Raw genomic sequence first — 22,522 nt, 5'->3', positions numbered from 1 at the left:
TAGGGGCGGTGAGGCGGAAGGGTCTCCGCCGCCTTCTTGGAGAACACGTCTACATACTGTCAATAGTGTTTGGGAAGAGGGGAAAGATCTGCGGGAACCTCAGTAGAGGCAACCTGAATGCATTCCCTCTGACATCTATCCTCACGGGATTTACTCCATCTCAGAATTCTCCCTGAGGACCACTCTATATGAGGGGAGTGGTAGCGTAGCCAGGGGGACACCTAAGAGGACCTGATCGATACCCTCTGGCATGATGAGGAGGGATATCGTCTCTTGATGGGATGGAGACACCGACAGTACCAACGGGGTGGTCTGGTGGGTGATCTGTGAGGGTAGTGTTGAGCCGTTCACCACTCTGTTGGTGACTGGCTTAGGTAACATGACCTGAGGAATTGCATGCTGTTGGGCGAAGGCGGACAACATAAAATTGCCCTCCGCCCCGGAGTCCACGCAAGCCTCCACCGCTAGAGTCATCATGGACCTAACTCAAGCGTCCCCTTAAAGGACAGCTTGGAGGAAAACACAGCTGTGTCTAGCAGGCCTCCTCCAATAACCACTAGACATGAGCGCTTTCCCGGCCGCTATGGGCACCTGTTGGCAAGGTGACCAGACTGCTGGCAAAGATGACAGACCATTGTTTTGTTTATTAATATGTATTTATGATACTAGGTGGGTTTTCTAGACATGTTACCTGCATTGAGGTTGATTTTGTCTTTTTGTGGTCTCTTACTGCTTTTGCACCAAACTGATTTCGCCTGCAACCGAGGCGAGGGAGTTTATTGCGGAGGAGGAACTAACCTTTTTTTCATTCACTTAGTGTCAGCCTCCAGGCGGCAGTAGCATATACCCCACAGTCCAATGAGTGTCTTGGAGAAAAGGATTTTACGGTGAGTATCACAAAAATCCATGTTTTTTTTTATTTCTCCACATACGAATAAATCGGACGATGCTCTGGTCCACAACTGAAGAAAGAAAGAAAAATATTCAGTTAATTATGATTATGACAGTGTCAACCATTTTACCAGTTCTTCTTTGTTGTTTTTACTGCAGCTGCAACAATGAAAGAAACAAAAAAACCAATGGAGGTACAGTTGCATATTTTTTCCTGCACCATGCACACTTTTTTGATAAAATGAACAGTGACATTCAAAGCAACAACTCGTCCCGTATAATCAAGCCTTCGTGTGGCCATGTCGATGGCTAGATACCAAGGCCCTTGGAAAAATGGGACCAAAAAAATAAATGGGCCCTGCTAGGAAGGGGTTAAAGAAACGTTATCCCTAAATTCTCATCTCTCGCTGTACGTTTAGTTTCCCTTTTACACTCGGATGCACTTGGTTTCCGTCATTAAGAGGAAACGCAGCTGCAGATTGGAGTTTTATCAGCTGGTTTTTTGTTTGTGGGGTGTCAGTCCCACAGCCCTTATTGGTGGGGGCCGATTTCAAGGATTTACCTTATGCTGATCATGTGCAAGATGGGGGTGTCCATACGGACCATTGCATCTCCAGGGGGCGCTCTGATTATATCACAATTTTAGTTGTAGGAAGTCGATGAGCGGTGGAAGGACTGAGGTTTTCGTGGCCGGTGTTGGGGATTTCACCGTGTGTTATGTGACATCTGAGAAGTGTGTGGTGGGTTAGAAATGCTGCGTTACTTTCGGGGTGCAATCATTTCTCTATAAAACTCTAAGAAATTCCTGATCAGCAAGTGATGATCTTGAGATTTGCTGAACTCGCTGATTTTTTTTTTCTTCCCACCATCTGTTCGGGTATGTTTAGATGACTGTGCTTTTAGTTAACAAGCAATAACCCAACCAATTGTGGCCTAAAGTGCTAGTGCACATTGCCACGTGTTAAGCCGTGATTGCAGAGTGTGCACTGTGCCCGCGCTGATGATAGTTTCATCGTCACAACAGGGACAGATGTGTCCCCCATGGAGCAGAATCCACCGCTGTAGCAACCAAACCACCAGTCATGCCGGGGTAGAAATACTCACCTGGTAAACTCCTGAATGAATTTGAGAACATCACCTTTTTTAAAATTTACATTTTGTCAATTCTTTCAGCGTTTTTGCAGCATTTTTTCACACGTATTTAGTGAATTAAATAATTGTCTGCATGCACTGGTGTCACTTAGGCAGCGCTGCAGCCAATCACTGAGCTCAGTAGCTTGTGCTGTCTACTCAGGCAAAGCAGCTGAGTTCATTTGCTGCAGCGCTGATGGCAGTAGTATCATTCAGGGAGCAGCCGCAGGGACTCTGTGCAGGACCAGGGGAGGGTGAGTAAATACATAGAATCCTAGAATATTAGAGATGGAAGGAACCCCCAGGGTCATCATGTCCCACCCTCCTGCTCAATGCAGGATTCTATAAACCATCTCAGACCGATGTCTGTCCAGCCTCTGTGTGAAATCTTCCATTGAAGGAGAACTCACCGTCTTGTGGCAGTCTGTTCCACTTATTGGTCACCCTCACTGTGAATAAGTTTTTTTTTCTAATATCTAATCTGTATCTTCTCCCTCTTCTCCCTTTCAGTTTCATTCCATTGCTTCTTGTGTTTCCATGTGCAAATGAGAATAAGAATGATCCCTCTACACTGACATCCCTTCAGATATTTGTAGATGCCTATTAAGTCTCCTCTTAGCCTTCATTTTTTCAAGCTAAACATTCTCAGGCCCTTTAATCGTTCCTCGTAGGACATACTTTGCCATCTGCTCACCATCCTGGTAGCTCTTCTCTGAACTTGCTCCAGTTTTTCAATGTCTATATTTAAAATTTGGTGCCCAGAACTTGACACAGTATTCCAGATGAGGTCTGACCAAGGAGGAGTAGAGGGGGATAATGACTTCATGTGATCTAGACTCTATGCTTTTCTTAATACATCCCAGAATTGTATTTGCCTTTTTTTGCTGCTGCATCACACTGTTGACTCATGTGCAGTCTAAGATCTATTAGTATATCCAAGTCTTTTTCACACATGCTGTTGCTTAGTTCTATTCCTCCCATTCTGTAAATGTAATTTTAGTTTTTCTTGCCCAGATGTAGAATCTTGCATTTCTCCCTGAAAAATACCATTCTTTTAGTCGCTGCCCATTGTTCAAGCTTATCTAGATCTTTCTGAATCCTTTCTGTCTTTTCTAGTGTAACCTATCCCCTAAATTTGATCAGTTTACCTTAACTTCCCTTATCTAGATAATTTATAAAAATATTGAACACTGAACATTTTCCTATAGGACGTGCAACTATTTATTACCACTCTTTGAGTACGATCACTGAGCCAGTTATGAATCCACCTAACCGGAACCTTGTCAATCCCATATTGGTCATTTTTTTTCAATAAGGATTGTATGAGATACTATGCTTTGGTGAAGTCGAATTAAATATACTATACCGCATTTAAAAAAATAAACTGCAGCCTGGTGCCAAGTTTTCTGAAACTAAAAAACTTCTAAGATTCTGGATTTTAGCATAAATAAGGATATTTAGTCCTTTTGTTACCTTGACAATTATTCCAAGGATTTGTACAAACCTTTTTCAAGTATTTTTGCAGGGTGCATATATATGTATATATATATATATATATATATATATATATATATATATATATATTTTTTTTTTTTTTGCAACCTTTTGATTGAACAGTGCCTAGTTTGGTGCAGACTCTTATCACGGGTGACTTGTGCTTTTCTCATTTTATCCTACCAGGTGATGTTCCAAACCTTTTATGTGAGGGGGAGAAACGCTCAAAAGACTGAACATGTATATGAACAGTAAAGCGGTTTTACAATAGAAATGAGTAGGAAGAGTCCATCAAGCGTTTTTGAAGACTTTTGAGGTCACAAAAAAAGAGTAAAAAAACAAATTACACCCTTAGTATTATTTAGATCTTTGGCTATTAAGGGGTAATATCCACAGCACATTCATTATTACTACAGAACCTGCTTGCTTGATGTCAGTTCATTGCAAGAATCTGCGCCTGCTCCGGAGTTCCTGGAAGTTTGGCAGAATGCGTGCCCATGTGAACGTGGCCCATGTCATGGGCTAGCTGGCTTTGGTGGATTTCATTGTGCTGGTGGGCTGCTTGTGTTAATGCATTTTTTTTCCTCTCCCTTACAGAAAAGATACAGCTTGGCAGTGGGACCTCCCAAAAAAGATCCCAAAGTCAAAGGGGTGCAGTCAGCTGCTGTCCAGGCTTTTCTCCGGCGCAAGGAAGAGGAAATGCGAAAACAAGGTATCATCTTTCAGCTTTATTAGTAAATAAATAAGTAAAACTTCCATTTTCATTGGATTTCTGCCATTTCTCTGCTTCACTGAGCCCTTTGTGCCAGGCATTGTGCTCTCACATATTAGTCTCATTGCACGAGACGTTTACTGATGATATATTGTGTCCGACCTCCTGTAAGACAGACATAACTTGTATAAATTCCCCTCCTTCCAAAAAAATCGCCCATTAATAAGTCATTGAGTTGCCTTTTTTTGTTACGGTCTTTAGTGTTTTTATTTTTCTTCTCTCTGGAAAGACAAGCATCTGTGGATATTGAGATGTTAATGTGTATACAGCTGAGATTCCTTGTGGATTTCTTCCCGCACATGACACTTAGGCTGTGTTCACACACATCGTTTTTTTAGCTGTTTTTACTGTGGTTTTCACTATAAAACTGCTAAAAATAAGCTTCCCAGTCATTTCTATGCATTTTGCACTTTTTGTGCACATTGATGCGTTTTTTACCGCAAACAAAAACCGCATCGCGGTAAAAAACGCAGCATGCTCATTAATTTTGCGGATTTTTCCGCGGTTTTGGCTTCTTCCACGTGGTTTGAAACCGCTGCGGAAAAAAAACGCATCAAAACCGAGCAAAAAACGCGCATAAACCGCCGCGGAAAAATAGGTGCGGTTTTTGAGCAGAAATCTTCTGCAACGTGTGCACTTAGCCTAAGTCATTCAGTTTTAGTGGCAATAGTAGCTGGTCCTATTCACTTGAAAGGGGTGTCTGTGGTGCACTGCCATAGCTAGTAACAGCGGAGTAGTTGGGGGTTACCTTGTGTCGGACCCTTATTGATCACCTAGCAGATGTATAGGTCATCAGTATGTAAGTCCTGGACAACCCCTGCAAGATGACACTGTATCGAGCGGTCATCGTTTGCATCTAACGTGCATGGCGACCACTAGTGGCAATGCCAATGAAATGGTCAATTTTGTTTTCACGCATATATATATTTTCCAGTTTAGTTAAACTCATTATATTTTGCTCTGTAGAAATGACCGAAAAGAAAAAAAAAGAGGAACTGTTGGCGAAACGCAAGGAAATGAAACATGACAAAAAAGCAAGAGCAATGGCTTCCAGGACAAAGGACAACTTCAAGGGCTACAATGGGATTCCAATAGAAGATAAACCGAAGAAACGCTCAAAGTCTGACCTGGACCAAAACCACAATGACGAGAACGCTGAGTACTTGACAGAAGAAGAAATGTACGAATACTCCCAGAGTGAGTCCGAGCAGGAGGAGGTGGAAGAATCGCCACCACCGTCGCCGACGCCGCCTTCAAAAAAGCCTAAGTTTTCCAACGTGAAAAGGCCACCACCGCCTGCAGTGGGCATGAACTTTGCTGATTTGTTGCGGCTTGCAGAAAAAAAACAATACGAGCCAGTGGAAATTATAAAACCTGTTAAAAAGGTGGATGAGCGCCCAAGAACTGCCGAAGAAATCAGAGAAATCGAATTCTTGGAAAGGAAGAACCAAAAAACCTCAAAAACCAGTAGCCAAAGTGTAAAAGTTAGCAAAAGCTCTTCAGATAAACATTCTTCTTCTAAGGGAAGCCATTCTGAGGAAAGAAAGGTAAAGAGCAGTGGCTTCAGCTCGAAAAGTAGTCATCGTGACAAAGCTCGAAGTGAAGACAGCCGGACCGTAAAAAAACATTCTGATGTTAAGCACAAATCTGAGAAACACTCGTCAGCAAGTAAGCTTTTTTCTAATGGAAGCTCCAAACCTTCATCTTGCAGAGACCCTGGTGGAAAACAGTCTTCATCTTCCCGGCCAGAAACTAATGAAAAACTTCAAGGAAGTTTCCGACCCAGCAGTTCAAGCTCAAGTTCAATGAAGTCTTCTGGAGCTTCTGGGAAGTCATCAGTTGGCCACGGAACAAGTACCATGCGGCCATCTGTAGTATCTAGCTCTTCGAGGCCTTCTGGAGCATCTATTTCTTCTTCTGGACGGCCATCTAGTGGAGTGGTTACACCTTCTTCCCGACCAACAAGTAGCTCCAGTTCCTCCAAGCCTTCTGGCATCTCTGGCTCTGTCCGCCCCTCGGGAAGCTCTTCTTCCAGTTCATCGCGGCCCTCTAGCGGATCTGGGTCAGCCAAACCATCTCGACTGAGCAGCTCTGGTTCGGCATGTTCATCAAGCGTATCTGGATCTAGCCGACAAACCACTGGGAATACTTTGTCAGCTGTTAAGTCTAAAACTACCCCATCGGGCAGAGAAGGATCATCCATGCGACCAAATGGAGGCGCAACGTTAGGTTCTTCAAAACTTAAAGCTCATTCTGGACCTGGAAGGCCAGGAAGTAATTTATCAATGGGATCAGGGTCAAAGCCCAAATGTACTGTGGTATCTGAAACTATTTCCTCTAAAAACTTTATTCCTAAATCTGGTAATGGACAGGTGAATGGCATGAGACCGGGACAGGTGAATGGCATGAGACTGGGACAGGTGAATGGCATGAGACCGGGACAGGTGAATGGCATGAGACCGGGACAGGTGAATGGCATGAGACCAGGACCCCCACCAGGACAACGACCAATGTCTCGCCCACCAGGTATTCATAGTTGAAACTTGATTTTTTTTTTTTTACCAATTATGGACCACTTGTCTCCCCCCACCACCAACCTCCTGAACTCCTCATTCACTCAGATAGTAATAACAGCTGCCTAGTGTGGTCTATGGAGAGGGGAGGGAGGAGGTGTAGGCAGGAGAGAAATGCACAGATTGTGCTGCTGCTTTCTAGTGTTTTATCTTATCCCAGTGCTGGATTCACATGTACACTGCTCAGTACTGTTGTATAATGTCCTCCATGATGCTTCTGAATTTTTGCTATGCAGAGACAGAAGAGCAGTAATCCTTCGTGTCTGTGTGTGCTGTTTATGGGAGACATCACAGCAGCTACTAAAAAATGCAGGAGACAAGTCATATAGTGGCCAGCAATAGTGTTCTTACTCATTACTTACAACAAACTCTCTTATTGTGAACAGTCACCTAAAATGACAGGTACGCTTTATGGGTATGTGCACACGTTGCATATTCTGCTGCAGATTTTTTTGTGCGGATTTTCCTAAATCCGCAGGTAAAGTGACCTGCGGATTTTCTGCAGTTTTTGTGCGGATTTCACCTGCGTTTTTACACCTGTGGAGTCCTATAATGGAGCAGGTATAAAAACGCTGCAGAATCCGCACAAAGAATTGACATGCTGCGGGGAAAAAAAAACGCTGCGTTTCCACGCCGATTTTTCCGCAGCATGTGCACAGCGTTATTTTACATTGAATATAATGGTACTGTACACAGCAGGAGAATCTGCTGCGGATCCGCAGGGCCAAATCCGCTGCGGATCCGCACCAGAATCTGCCAGGTATGCACAGACCCTAAAGCCATTCTCCAGGATTAGAGAAAGCGCCAGCCCTGACCATGGATTGTGCGTGTTATTGCAGCTCTGTTTCATTCACTTCAATGAGCTGCAATGGCAGACACAGTCTCTGTTCCCAGGGAGGTGCTGTTTTCTGTGGGATCATGGACAACCCTTTTAAAAGATCGAGAATTGTTTTGTTCGTTTTGATTTTTTTAAATTTGCTGAGTGAGTAGTCTATCTGCAGGTCCCCCTCTGCCGCCCATAACCAGCGCATACAAGCGAAGAATTGACGACGAAGAGGAGGGGGAGTACGATTCAGAAATGGAAGATTTCATTGATGACGGAGGAGAATCGCAAGACGAGATTTCGAAGCACATCCGCGAGATATTCGGCTATGACAGAACGAGGTAAGCGGGCGCCGTCTGCCCAGGGGTGGAATCCCAGTCTTCAAAGTGAAATTTATCATATAGAATTTGTATCCTCCGGCCTGAAATCGTCAAGATGGCGAGATCTGCGTCTGTTTGTCCTGAGGGTAATTCATTTTGCGCTTCTGTTCCCAGGTATAAAGAAGAGAGCGACTATGCCTTACGTTACATGGAGAGCAACTTCAGAGAACAGCAAAAAGAGGAAGCAAGGAGGTACGTCCGCCTGACACCAGAGAGAATAGCTTTCTGTCCATCTTCAGGGATCGTCTACATCAGCAGCAAGGGCCGGCTGTATTAAACATATCTCCGGTTGTTTAGCCAAAGTGGTCCATCACATGAGCGAGAGCAAAGGACGTCACTATGGGCCCACAGCCCAGAAGGCACCTTCCTATATGCGGTTATAAGCTCCCCAGTGGGCACATCGTCAGCCAGCAATGCTGTTACCGAATTGCAAAAAGGCTATACTAAGACATATATTACCGCCATACCCTATCATATTTCCCCTCCCTCCTCACTTCTCCAGCACCATCCTTATTACCCTGCTGCTCTATAATTCTGGGCCTGTTGTGCCCAATTTTCCCCTATTACTGTGTATGCTCCGTGTCGCTGTGCACCCAAATAATGTACTTTGGCTATGTTATCATTACTACAATTCCCTCCAAAAAATATTGCCACACAGGCAACATCCTGAAAATAAACTGCAATGGTGCACCATGCTGTAAAAGTATATAATATAATATATATGCACCTACAAGATGGTGGTAGGTAAAGGAACCTATGCCTCTACCTCAGGTTTCAACGCCCAGGGCCTGTCTCATTTGCTAGTTGCACTGTTATGTTTAAAGCACTTGTCCAGGCTTGGGGTTAAAGGGAATCTGTCACCTATCTTTTCGCATATGAGATGCGGCTACCGCCATCAGGGGCTTATCTACAGCATTCTGTAATGCTGTACATAAGCCCCCTATGTAACCTGAAAGATAAGAAAAACGAGTTATATTATACTCTCCCGGGGGGTCTGGTCCAGTGCCGTCCAGGTCTGATGGATGTCTCGGTCCGGTCCGGCGCCTCCCATCTTCTAGGAATGACGTCCTCTTCTTTCCTTTCCGGCGCAGGCACACTGCTCTGCCCTGTTGAGGGCAGAGTAGAGTACTGCAGTGCCCAGGCGCCGGGAAAGGTCAGAGAGGTCCGGCGCCTGCGCACTGCAGTACTCTGCGCCTGCATCGGAGTCGCAACGGGAAGCAAAGAAGAGGACGTCATCGCTAGAAGATGGGAGGCGCCGGACCAGGACAGCACCGGACCAGACCCCCCGGTGAGTATAATATAACTTGTTTTTCTTATCTTTCAGGTTATATCGGAGGCTTATCTACAGCATTCTGTAATGCTGTAGATAAGCCCCTGATGGCGGTGGCTGCAGGTTATATGTGAAAAAATAGGTGACAGATTCCCTTTAAAGGCTTCAGTCCTTTATGTGACTGCACACTTGTGAATTGGCACCATGTGCAGTATGCGCACTGTCAGGATTCTGTGGCCCCCGGAAGCGTGACTGCAAGCATGCAACTTGCATACATGTGGTGATGTGCCGGACGCGCGTAATACAAGTGGATAGAGCGAGGCTGCACACGTCTAGTCTGAATATGGTCGGAATTATGCAAATCACATAGTTACGGTCACTTGATCTCCTGTTCGATGCACCGGAGAATCCTGACAGTGCGCATAGTGAGGACTCACAAGTCTGCATAGAGTGACTGCAGATCTGAGCCACAGGCCTGCACAGCCTCTTTAATTCTCTAGATGCCATGGTTAATGGAAACCACAGCATTTAAAGAGTTTTAAAAGAAAGGGTGGTGCCTAGCAAAGACCCTCTGCCCCATTAGACCTATTGGGTAATAATTCACAATGATCTGCCAATAATCACTCTCGGAATCGCTGAGCTGATGGATTTTCCCCAAATGTGTGGAAAGACCGCAGCCGACGGGTCTGCGCTTTTGCAGAGCTAGTCTCTAATAATAATAATCTTTATTTTTATATAGCGCTAACATATTCCACAGCGCTTTACAGTTTGCACACATTATCATCACTGTCCCGATGGGGCTCACAATCTAAATTGTTTTGTGTTTTGTTTTTTTTCCTCCTCAGTTTGCGGTTAGGCATACAAGAGGACCTGGAAGAGTTGAGACGCGAAGAGGAAGAAGAGAAGAGAAAAGCAAGTCTAGAAAAAGCCAAGAAAAAGATGAAAACACGATAGCGCTCGCTTCATCCAACACAGACTTTTCAACCTCGGCTCACTACGGTGCAGTTCTCAGCACTACCACCAGGTGGAGACTGTAACCTGACCATAAGAGAGGCTATATAGGCTTATAGCAAAATCAAAAATACATTTATATATGGAGAATTACCGATCATTTTAAGAATCTAGATATGAACTTCTGGAATACTTTAGTTGTCAGTTTTTCAACTTTTTTGCTACAATGTTGCAGGTCAGAACCGGATCTACCTGATACCCGGGACTCTGTGAAGAGATCGGTTTCCATTTTATTTTATGAGTATATTAAGTGTGGGAATATGGGTCTTGTTCTGAGAACAGGCCATCAATAAATTATTTGTATCATAAGAGGATTTATGGAATTGTCCACTCGCCATATTCTGAATTTTTTTTCTCTTTTGTCAATGGATATCGGCATCCTGCAGCTCTCTGCTGGTTACGATGTGTATGTGTGGCTTATATGGAAGGTTATTTTCTACCAGGGTGGTTTACAATCCTTAAGTGCACTTACCACATGTTACTGGGTTTGCGACAAACCTCCACTGTTTAAGCAGTCACTAATCCTGAGCTATAACCTGATGGAATACAAAATGATAATAAAACTATGTGCAGAGATTTCTGTTTAGTAACGTGTTATGTTCATCAGTAAGAAACACCAAAAGGGACTGTCCACCGTCTTCACGACCATTCTACAACATGAAGAGGTTTTTTATTGTTTTTTTTTAGGTTTTCAGCGTGCACCGCTGCTCTGCCTCCCTGGGTTTTCTTTATTTAAATCTCTGTGGGGTAGGTGCACTCCTGATTGATCGATCATACCAGCGACCTGAGCGCCGCACTTTCCCATGCTAGTAGTGGAGACCGCTTTCCCTCTGCAGCGTCGGAAGAGCACAGGGGGACTGAAGCTTGTCATGTCCAGGTAAATTGCTTGTTTTTACAAACTGTTTGCAATTTAACAGGGTAAGAACCAAAGGATAACTCATTATAAACAGGGCTGAATGTATGCTAAATACATTACTTATCCTGTATTATACTCCAGAGCTGTACTCACTATTCTGCTGGTGCAGACACTGTGTACATACATTACATTACTGATCCTGAGTTACATCCTGTATTATACTCCAGAGCTGCACTCACTATTCTGCTGGTGCAGTCACTGTGTACATACATTACATTACTGATCCTGAGTTACATCCTGTATTATACTCCAGAGCTGCACTCACTATTTTGCTGGTGGAGTCACTGTGTACATACATTACTGATCCTGAGTTACATCCTGTATTATACCCCAGAGCTGCACTCACTATTCTGCTGGTGGAGTCACTGTGTACATACATTACATTACTGATCCTGAGTTACATCCTGTATTATACTCCAGAGCTGCACTCACTATTCTGCTGGTGCAGTCACTGTGTACATACATTACTGATCCTGAGTTACATCCTGTATTATACCCCAGAGCTGCACTCACTATTCTGCTGGTGCAGACACTGTGTATATACATTACATTACTGATCCTGAGTTACATCCTGTATTATACTCCAGAGCTGCACTCACTATTCTGCTGGTGCAGTCACTGTGTACATACATTACTGATCCTGAGTTACATCCTGTATTATACCCCAGAGCTGCACTCACTATCCTGCTGGTGCAGACACTGTGTATATACATTACATTACTGATCCTGAGTTACATCCTGTATTATACTCCAGAGCTGCACTCACTATTCTGCTGGTGCAGTCACGGTGTACATACATTACATTACTGATCCTGAGTTACATCCTGTATTATACCCCAGAGCTGCACTCACTATTCAGCTGGTGCAGTCACTGTGTACATACATTACATTACTGATCCTGAGTTACATCCTGTATTATACCCCAGAGCTGCACTCACTATTCAGCTGGTGCAGTTACTGTGTACATACATTACATTACTGATCCTGAGTTACATCCTGTATTATACCCCAGAGCTGCACTCACTATTCTGCTGGTGCAGTCACTGTGTACATACATTACTGATCCTGAGTTACATCCTGTATTATACCCCAGAGCTGCACTCACTATTCTGCTGGTGCAGTCACTATGTACATACATTACTGATCCTGAGTTGCATCCTGTAATTTACCCCAGAGCTGCACTCACTATTCTGCTAATGCAGTCACTGTGTACATACATTACTGATCCTGCATTACATCCATCCTGTATTAGGGTGAGTGCACACGCTGCGGATCCACCTGCGGATTTTTCCACACGGATTTGCAGGTAAAGTGACCTGTGGATTTGCCAGCGGTTTTCCCCTGCGGTTTGACACCTGGACAATGGAACAGGTGTTAAACCACTGTGGAATCCACAGAAAGAATTGACATGCTGTGGATTTAAAACCGCAGCAAATCCGCGCGGAAAAATCCACAGCATGTGCACTGCGGATTTGAAATCCCATTGGCTAACATGGTACTGTCAATGCCTGTGGAACTGTGTGCACATACCCTTATACCCCAGAGCTGCACTCACTATTCTGCTGGAGTCAATATGTACATACATTACATTACTGATCCTGAGTTACATCCTGTATTATAGCCCAGAGCTGCACTCACTATTCTGCTGGAGTCAATATGTACATACATTACATTACTGATCCTGAGTTACATACTGTATTATAGCCCAGAGCTGCACTCACTATTCTGCTGCTGGAGTCACTATGTACATTACATTACTTATCCTGTACTGATACTTGCATCCTGCACACAGTTACTCAACCAGCAGACTAGTGAGTGCAGCTCTAGGGTATAATACAAGATGTAATTCAGGATCATAATATATGTACACAGTGCATATCAGTTAGGCTTCCATCTTTTATAGCAAAGAATTTAGACATTTACAGACATGCGCAGTATAAAATGATTTCACAACTTGTTTTCTACAAAGAAAGTCATATAGGCTAAAAAACAGGAGTATTTGACCTTGGTTCACAAGGGAGATGTCTGAGACATCTCCTCGAAGAAAAGATAAAGTTCAGCAGAATTCATTTAACTCATTCAGTTCTTATCATTCCCCCCTTTGACATCTTCATTTTCCACAATCTGGAACACTGGATCCTGCAACAACAGCGGATAGTGGCTCGTTCACCAGGTACTATCCCAGGCCGACGGGTTGCCCAAGGGAGACAGGTCTTCTACCTTCTCCATCCCCCAGATACTGAAGCCACGTCCATCATTGCAAGAGTACGCTCCTTCATGCCAGAAATGAGATGTCAATCTAGGACTCAAAGGAATAATAGTTAAATTCTTGTTGTTTACAGTCAAACTTCCTTATCTATTTCTACATCTTTTCTTGCATACAGAGATAAACCAAAAAACAAGTTTCAATAGCACATATATTATAAGGAGACAAACGGCAATACGTAATAAACTTAGTATAATCCCAGTTATCCAGCCTCCAATACCCTTAAACCAATTAGCTGGATTAAGAAAGGAGAAAGTGTCTGACCACCAACTATCTTTAGTACGATCATTGTCTTTATCATACTGATCTCTAAGTCTCAGGACTTCAGAAGGAGACAAGCCTGTGTTTCTATTTGGAGTGTGTCTGACTGAAAAGTGTGCAAGAGGCAAGCACTCCACCCAGCTCTTTCCTGTGTCTGCCATGGCCTTTTGAATTTTCAGTTTGTGTCCCATTTAGTCTTTCCACTTTCCCTCTACCTTGTGGCCTATATGGTGTATGAAATGTTTGCTGTACACCCGGGGCCTGCATGACTTCCCTCTTTATTTCTCCCGTGAAGTGTGCACCCCTATCTGTTTCTGTGGTTTCTGGGACACCATACCTGCAGATCAGTTCTTTCATCAGTTTGTCTGTAGTCATTTTAGCATTTGCACGTTTTACCGGATAGGCTTCCGGCCACCCAGAGAAGAGATCTACACATACTAGGATATTTGCATACACTCCTACCTTGGTAGCTGTATGTCGTCAATCTGCCGTCTCTGAAACGGGTAGAGAGGCCTAGGTGTCGCTTTCTTAGGGACTTTTACTGTTTTACCTGGGTTGTGCTGTGCACAGATGAGGCATGATTGTACAAGTTTCGCGGCTGCGTAACTGAAACCAGGAGCGATCCAGAAGGCATCTACCATGGCACACATGTGACTTTTTGAGGTGTGATTGGGGCCATGTGCTGCTTGCGCCATGATTGGGAACAGGGACTTTGGTGGGCACATTTTATCCTTATTCTCCCATACTCCATTTGAGTTCAGCTCAGCTCCCAGTCTCCCCCGGTGTACCTTCTCTGTTTGGGCAGCTTTATGCTGGAGGGATTTCAGGACATCTAGACCCAATGTGGCTGGAATACGCTGACTCCCCGCCACCATCCACTGCTCTCTCTAGGCCGCCTTGTGCTATTTTAGCAGCCTCGTTCGCCCTTCTATTGCCCTCTACCTCCACGGAGTCACCTTTGTGTGTGCTTTTACCTTGACAATGCCAACCTGGACTGGTAACATCAATGCCTCCATCAATTGTTTCACCAGCTCTGCATTTTTAATGGGCTTCGAATCTGTGAAAATATTAGCGACTTTACCTGCAGCGGCTCTACACGCCTCAGTGAGTGCCTTCAACTCTGCCTCCTGCGCCGACATGTGAGGAGAGAGTGGTTCCGCTCGGATTACCTCATGTGAGGATACTACTGCATATCCAGTGTAGAATCGTCCATCCTGGTGGTATCTGGGGCCATCTACAAAAAAGAAACTCAAAGTCTGCATTAGGAACAGGTTTTTCATGAATGTGTGCAAACCCAACTGTCTCCTGACTCATCAGTTCTATGCAGACATGTTCATGCGTCATGTCAAAGTATCCTTCCTCACTCACTAATATGGTCACCAATTCCCCCTTTTCTGAATCCATAGGCAGGAGGGTGGCTGGATTCAAAACGTTACATCTTTTGAGGAGTGACATACTCAGGAATTAGTAGAGCACACTCAAGTCAGAGCTGTCTGGCCATAGACAGATGTTTTGGTTGAACTTGTAGGAGTATGGCATGGATGTCATGTGGGGAATAGATTGTTAAAAGAAACGTCAGTGTGATCTCACATGCCTTCCCTATTACGTCTCCACTTTTTTCCTTGTGCTCCAGCATACATGACAGGTCGTTTTATTGTCCTTGTTTGCTCAATTTCTTTAGCTACCTTAAGGAGGTCTTTCGGATCTACATGTCTCCATTCAGGTCTGGCTGTCTGTACTGCGTCTCGTAAGTCTTTGTTCATACCGTCAATGAATGCATTCACCAGTATTCTAACATCAAGTGGGTTTATGCAAATGTACCCCATGTCTGCCCATTTCAGCTGTAACCGTCCAAAGTACATCTCTACCCTCTCTCCTCTTTGCTGTGTCACATTAGTCAGGAGTACAGACTGCTCTGATTGTTCCACTGCAGCCCATTGTCTTAGTGACTCACAGTACGTCTCCCCAGATCGTGCAGATTTATCATCCATGCCCCAAGCCTGATCCTTTGTCACATCTGTGTGTCTTAATTATATGTCCTAGTGCGTCACCTGCCTTTAAACTCACCAACCTCTCTAGGTCTGCCCAGGTACACTTATATGTCTGCTGTACTTCCTTTATGTGTCTGTAAAACGGGAATGGTTGGTCTTCAGGGTCAGGCAGCTGCTTCAGCAAAGCTAGCTGGTCAGAGGGGCTCCAGGGATAATACACCTGTATCTTTCTTATTCTAGTCACACTTCTAGGTCCTGATGGGGTTGGTCGTCTGATGTCTACTGTCAGCTTACTCCTCAAGGGCCAATGTCCCCACTACCCACTATCCACACTATTATGTCAGCTTCTTATGATCTTGTCTGGATAGGATTTAGTGCAATTCTCTTAGGTCAGTAGCACAGGTCACACAAGTAGCTATTCAGTCTGGGTTTGTCTGAGTCTGATCACAGTGTTTACAAGTCCATCTGTTTTGTCTGGGTCTCTGGTTACACTTTGTCAATCAAACATTCATAATACACCTTCCATACTGCTGCACATTCTCAAGCATCATTTATTCACTTGCTATTTTCTTCCCTTGTCTGTGCCTTTTTGTACATCCAAACATTCACACTCTGGTATTTTTGCCTTTTTCAATATTTGTCCCACTTGTTTTACTGCTTCCTTCCTTCTCTGTCTTTTTTTGTAATTTGACACAATTTGCTATACAAATCAATCACACAACTAAAAGCAGGTTCAAACACATTAATGACCAAGCAATCACTTACAATGACCAAACAATCACTTACAATTCCCTTCTAAATTAGGCACCATATCTTACTTTTAACTTCCAATCTTCAATTAAGTACTGTTGCTTTAAAATGCACAAATCTTTCAGCGCGTACCTTACGGATAGAATTACAGAGAATTTTGAGCACAGCTCACACTCAGCAGAGATAAGAGCGAAGGGAGAAGAAAAACTGCGCAGCGCCATCCTTCCTCCCTCCCGTCAGAATGCAGCGTCGTCCTTCACAGAATTCTGTAGTTCTTTAGACTTATCAAAATCAATTTCTACAAAGAAACTCAAAATCACGGGATTTCACTGTAAGGGCAGATAACTGTATAATGAGATTAACCATGCCTTGCCCTTTTTCTGGCCAAATGCATTCAGGAAACTTTACAATGTAATGCCACATATAACACGAACTATATCATTACTCAATTCATTCAGTCTCAGATGTAGATTTGAAATATCTATAACGCATCTGTCCGGGATTCCACCACAACTAGAAAGGTCACAAATCTCTTGACACAAAAATGATGTGTGATGATTCATTCATACCTGCTCATTCACTGATTTTTTTTTTTTTTTTTTTACTCAACTCTCATCTTATTCAGAGGTTCTCATAGACATATATACAAGGATTCACACAGCCTGCCTATCTTGCACTTTGGATTTGATTAATACTTTTTCCAGGTTCTTTGCTGCACTACTTCCATATCTATCCTCAATTATATCACATAACCGGTCTCCTTCTTCGGGTGTCTTTCCCTGATTGTTTCCCATTTTATCTTTTATTCTTATCCTGTTTTTCTTGTTTCTTTCCTGTTAATCCTCTCTTCCTTAGGTGGTGTATTGGGTAAGCTCAAGACTAGGCTCTACTATACCTCGTTACCTTCTTCCTAAGGTGCCAACAGGTTAAACGGGGTGTCTGTTCCTCCTTGTACTACGTGTCTCGTGTACTTATATGCTATGTAGCATCCGAACAGTAACACTCCCACAACACACCGGATTGTAAACAAAGTATCCATCTATCGGGGTTCTTCAGTCATATCCTGTCACAGGCTCATTTCGTGGTCCTGTGCTCATTCTATCACACTCTTATCTGTCACAAGGTTTATTCGTAAAGGGTGTTGATTTAAGCTTAGGCGGTGACCTCCCCGAAAGGACGCTGTCACATAACCCAGTTAGGCAATATCACCACTCTTTGAACGAATACCTACTGTGCAGCTTATTTTTCTACTTTCCACAACCTTTCAAATCAAAGTAGCCATTCAACAACCTCCCTGATTCCTAACACGGAATCTTCTATTGTGGAGAACTTGTCCGTCGGGGCTTTGCAGCATGAACTGTTCACCCAGCCTTATATTCCGTAATGTCAGACCTCTCCCATTTCGATTTGCATCAGCTCTTTTTCTAAAAATAGCTGTGCACAGACAGAACCTACAGTAACCTCTCATTCGAGCAGAAATTACATATGCGTGTCACACCCGATTTCCTCAGAGTTCTTATATGGACCCGATTTTACGGCCCCCTCCTCTACTAGATTCCCCTTGATACGGACCTTAGTTATAATGATACATTACGAAGAGCAGAGAAGAGAAAAATTGATCTCTTACCTGGCCAGGTGTTTACAATTTCATCAGTAACTGGAGTGGTCTGTAGATCGGGTAGTCTTGGAGAGGTGCCTATATCAGGTCCCTGTTTCGGGCGCCAGGAAACTGTCGGGATCCCTCAGATATCTCTTTTATCTGAAGGACCGATGTTCTTGGGTGTAAGGCACCATATGTCTCTAATTGATTGCTCCGTCGAGAAGAATAACACAGACATAAGCTGTATAATACAACTCGGGATGCCTGCCAAGACGCCTCTGGCTTATCAGTTAGGCTTCCATCTTTTATAGCAAAGAATTTAGACATTTACAGACATGCGCAGTATAAAATGATTTCACAACTTGTTTTCTACAAAGAAAGTCATATAGGCTAAAAAACAGGAGTATTTGACCTTGGTTCACAAGGGAGATGTCTGAGACATCTCCTCGAAGAAAAGATAAAGTTCAGCAGAATTCATTTAACTCATTCAGTTCTTATCAGTACACAGTGCCTGCACAAGCAGAATAGTGAGTGCAGCTCTGGGGTATAATACAGGATGTAACTCAGGATCAGTAATGTAATGTGTGTACACAGTGACTGCACCAGCAGAATAGTGAGTGCAGCTCTGGGATATAATACAGGATGTAACTCAGGATCAGTAATGTAATGTGTGTACACAGTGACTGCACAAGCAGAATAGTGAGTGCAGCTCTGGGATATAATACAGGATGTAACTCAGGATCAGTAATGTATGTACACAGTGAGTGCACCAGCAGAATAGTGAGTGCAGCTCTGGAGTATAATACAGGATTTGCAAAATTCTTTTGTGCTCAGAAGTGACTTGTATAATATGTTAGAAAAAACGGCTGCGCAATAACCTGTTGGACCTACCACCACCATGTCAGCTGCCAGGCTCAAATCAAGAAGTGGTGCCTTATATCCACCCAGTATTTTGTTTCACCTCATGGTTCTACTACCTGGCAAGATCAGGCTGTATCTATGTTGTGATGTTCTTATGTGTGTGTATATAATTTTTTTTTGTTTGGTGTTCTATGATTTGTGTTGTCTGTTTATATGTGATAAAGTTGACTTACTTATTCGTATGCCTGAAATAATTCAGGAAGAAGGCCAAAGATGCATTTTCAAAGGTTTTATAAATTAAAAAAATAGCTTACAATACGGTGTACCATATTTTTGTCATATAGCAGAAATTGCCCAGGCCATTTAGCCTTTTCTGTATATAACATTGTCATTTTTTGACACACAAAGAGGTAACAAGAAATTATAAATATCAACAAAAAAAATGTACAAAACAATTAGCTATTGTATAACTGCTGGTAGCTTGGCGGAGGTGATGGCGGGAGGCCTTCATCTCTTTGTTGGGTGTTGGGGTGCCCAGCTTGACCATCACCCTGTTGGGGTGGATGATCTTGGCCCTGTGGGAAGATGTGGCCATGTTCCTGCAGCTGCGCACCAAAGAGACCATAAGGATACTGTCGATTATAATCCTGTGGCTGATTGTAGCCACGTCCATCATACCCCCCAATATGACCATGTCGTCCAAACCCAGGTTGGGGCCAGCCTCCAACACCAGGTCTGTACAAGTGGGCAGGTTGGTTATAGGCTGCCATTTGGCCCTGTTGTGGCCAAGGTTGGTTTTGGGTAGGGGAATGGGTGGAGGTGTAGGCAAACGTGCAGGCGGACACTCATCCTAATTGAGCATGCACAGCTGGTTGTCAAACAAGGCGGAGACGGTTACAGGTTGAGAGCTGCCACCTCTCAAGATACTCAAACAACTCATATGGGTCATTGGGGTGTGTGCATGCATCAATTAGGATCTGAATGGATCCGCACACACGTAGCCTCACCTCACGGGGTAGGGGACGGAGGTACTGGGCCAGGCTTCGGGAATATGCCTCTCCACCCTCATCCTGGGCAGCCCTGGACAGGTAATTTAGGACACCTGTGTCTACATGCCTCCGGGTATCAGAGGCAGTGTTGTCCCTTTTCCGTCCCCATGGCGGCCTACGGCTGCAGGCTGGGGGGACCCCTCAACACGGCCAGTAGGGCTGCTGCTGTTGCCAGGGTCTTCTAAGGCTACTTTCACATTAGCTTTGTGCGACGGCTATCGCCCTGCGTTGGGGCGACGTACCGTCGCACGCTGTGCAAGGCGTGCACAACGGGGGCAGCGGATGCCGTTTTTCATCGCATCCGCTGCCCCATTGTAATGTCCTGGGAGGAGGGGGTGGAGTTTCGCCCGTGCATGCGCGGTCGAAAATGGAGACGACGCACAAAAAACATTCCATGTAACTTTTTTTTGCGGCGCGGCTGCCAAAACACGACGCATCCGTCGCACGACGGATGCGACGTGTGGCAGTGCGTCGCTAATGTAAGTCAATGGAGAAAAAACGCATCCTGTGGGCAACTTTGCAGGATGCGTTTTTTCCCTAAAACAACGCATTGCGACATGCGTCGCACGACGCTAATGTGAAAGTAGCCTAAGTTGCTGGCTGCTGGTGGCTCTGCTGGGTCTGGACCAGGTGCAGAACCTGATGCTGGGCCTGATGCTGGTGGAGCATGGGGGTTGCAAAAGCTCTGGTCAGAAGATGGGCCAGCCACCTCTTCACATCCACGTCCGGGTCTATAATGGGCTCAGTATCCGACCCTGTCTCCCTCTCTGTGAGGTTGGACTGAGTTCTGTTAGGAAATGTACAAAAAAACAAATGTAGCTCTGACCCTAAAAAGCATATGTGTCATGTGGTGTGATGTCTGTACTTACAGTCTGAGATCCATACTGGGTGCCAAAAATGCCAAGCGGTCAAAATAGATGTATTTCCGCTTGGTCGGTGCTGCTGACCCACTCCTGGCCCTCTGCTGTCTTTCCTGCCGGTACTGGTCGCGGATGCTGCGCCAGCGTCATCACATCCTCAACTGCAATGTGAAGTGAAAAGGGACTGTAACCTTTGGGAATTGTGCCAAGCAATATTCCTAACATTTCACGTAGTCACGTGGCCTAGTAGGGGGTGGTTTTGATGTAAATTTTTCTTTACCATACAGGATTCCTACATACACAGTCTAGGATTGTAGGGGCTACATTTAAAAAAGCTCACATCTGGCCTTTAATCTGATGACATTTACTTACGAATGTGTTGTTGCTCCTCACGTGGCCGTTGGGCATAGTCTGGGAACATGTGCACACAGATGCGCCTCCATGCCGCCTCTTTGCGGCCCCGGTCAGAATAATGGGCATCCCGTTGGTCCCAACGTTCGGGTCTTTCCTGTACCAACACAGTTAGGAGCTCCACATTAATGTGGCCAGACATGACGCTGCAGGACTCCGTGGAGGCGTACTTCCTGGATGTTTGGAGCGCTATTTGAGCTAATTTGCATGTCTATGCTTCCTAATGATGGATTGGCCCATTTCCTGTGACCAGGAAAAGTCTTGCGTATTTCTCGCAAGTCACACGGGTGGTCCGTGTGTAACGCGATTTTTTTTTTCTTAGCGCACCCATAGACTTGCATTAGCGTACTACGTTCATAGTACGCTGACAATCGCAGCATGCTGCGACTGACACGGACCGTAGAAAATACGAGAGAAATATTCGGCTGGTGGGAGCTGTCCCATAGAGAATCATTGGTCCGTGGGCAATGCGTTTTTTTATCGCCTCTCACTAGTCCGTATTCCTCTCTAGTGTGACGCCGGCCTAAGGCTGGGTCTAACAGGCCACCGTACCTGGCAGATCAGGAGGTAATTGTTTGACCTCTATGTGCCGTGACAACTAATGACTCCTGATGATTGCTTTGCAGGAGTGCTGATAGGTGTGAGAGAGGGAGCCCACTCCCTGTCACGGCCTTCTAAATGCTACGATCACCATCAATCGTTGCATCTAATGAGTTAATCAGCTAGGAACAATGGCGGCACGGCCATGGCTATTACCACAGAAGCTCAGCTGTCAGCTAAGCCGAGCTCTTGGCAGTGATTGAGAGAGAAGTGATGATGTTTCTGCTCCTCTCGCCGATCGCATGTTGTGGTTAGTCCATTTACACACAGGACAGGTTAAATCCATGACGGGTATAGCACAGCGTGATGCGGATGACACCAGAGCATGACGTGCTATACCCGTCATTCGTCATTAAGGGGTGAAACTTGTCATAAGCAACGTCCTGACTGAAGCATTCATGTTGTCCACAACCTCCCCCTGTCCTGACACAGAACGGTCCCCTTTACTTTTACAGGACAAAAATAGCAGAACTCACAAACCTTAACCCTGTAGTATCACAGACAGTTTTCACCTTTATTGGCTTGTTCCAGGAGTGACAAAGTTTTTAGTAAAAGTGAAGGCATTTTTTCCCAGGGAGGAATGTAAGCAGGTTGTTTTGGATAGATCAAATA

At 44.5% G+C, this 22,522-nt stretch overlaps 2 protein-coding genes across 3 annotated transcripts in view; one reads left to right on the top strand and one right to left on the bottom strand.

Moving 5' to 3' along the window:
* Positions 1-540: 540 nt before the first annotated feature.
* Positions 541-22,522, bottom strand: part of LOC141092265 (uncharacterized) — a 41,483-nt gene continuing 19,501 nt past the window's right edge. The window contains exon 4 of the mRNA XM_073578259.1: positions 541-962. Within this exon, the coding sequence (XP_073434360.1) occupies positions 810-962 (153 nt within the window). The 3' untranslated portion in view covers positions 541-809. The remainder of the gene's footprint in view (positions 963-22,522) is intronic.
* Positions 1,051-10,921, top strand: LOC141092264 (protein SPT2 homolog). Of its 2 annotated transcripts, XM_073578257.1 has the most exons (7): positions 1,051-1,085; positions 4,114-4,228; positions 5,255-6,684; positions 6,733-6,814; positions 7,863-8,025; positions 8,179-8,256; positions 10,180-10,921. In XM_073578257.1, exons 1-7 carry the CDS (start codon positions 1,059-1,061, stop codon positions 10,286-10,288), a joined length of 2,004 nt encoding a protein of 667 aa, XP_073434358.1. In that variant the 5' UTR covers positions 1,051-1,058; the 3' UTR covers positions 10,289-10,921. The 2 variants fall into 2 exon arrangements, with proteins under 2 accessions (XP_073434358.1, XP_073434357.1); XM_073578256.1 differs by having other exon boundaries at positions 5,255-6,814.

This window comes from Dendrobates tinctorius, unplaced genomic scaffold (assembly GCF_039654945.1).
Source record: "Dendrobates tinctorius isolate UK_male_01 unplaced genomic scaffold, ASM3965494v1 ptg000059l, whole genome shotgun sequence".
NCBI lineage: Eukaryota > Metazoa > Chordata > Amphibia > Anura > Dendrobatidae > Dendrobates > Dendrobates tinctorius.
Note: the sequence above shows the minus strand (reverse complement) of the source record. Positions and strands in the feature narration are given on the sequence as shown.

Excerpts from the sequence above, each read along its gene's own strand:
- LOC141092264 (XM_073578256.1), top strand. The coding sequence starts at position 1,059 with ATGAAAGAAACAAAAAAACCAATGGAG. Across the intron at positions 1,086-4,113 it reads AAACAAAAAAACCAATGGAG|AAAAGATACAGCTTGGCAGT; the intron begins GTACAGTTGCAT and ends TCTCCCTTACAG. Across the intron at positions 8,026-8,178 it reads TTCGGCTATGACAGAACGAG|GTATAAAGAAGAGAGCGACT; the intron begins GTAAGCGGGCGC and ends TTCTGTTCCCAG.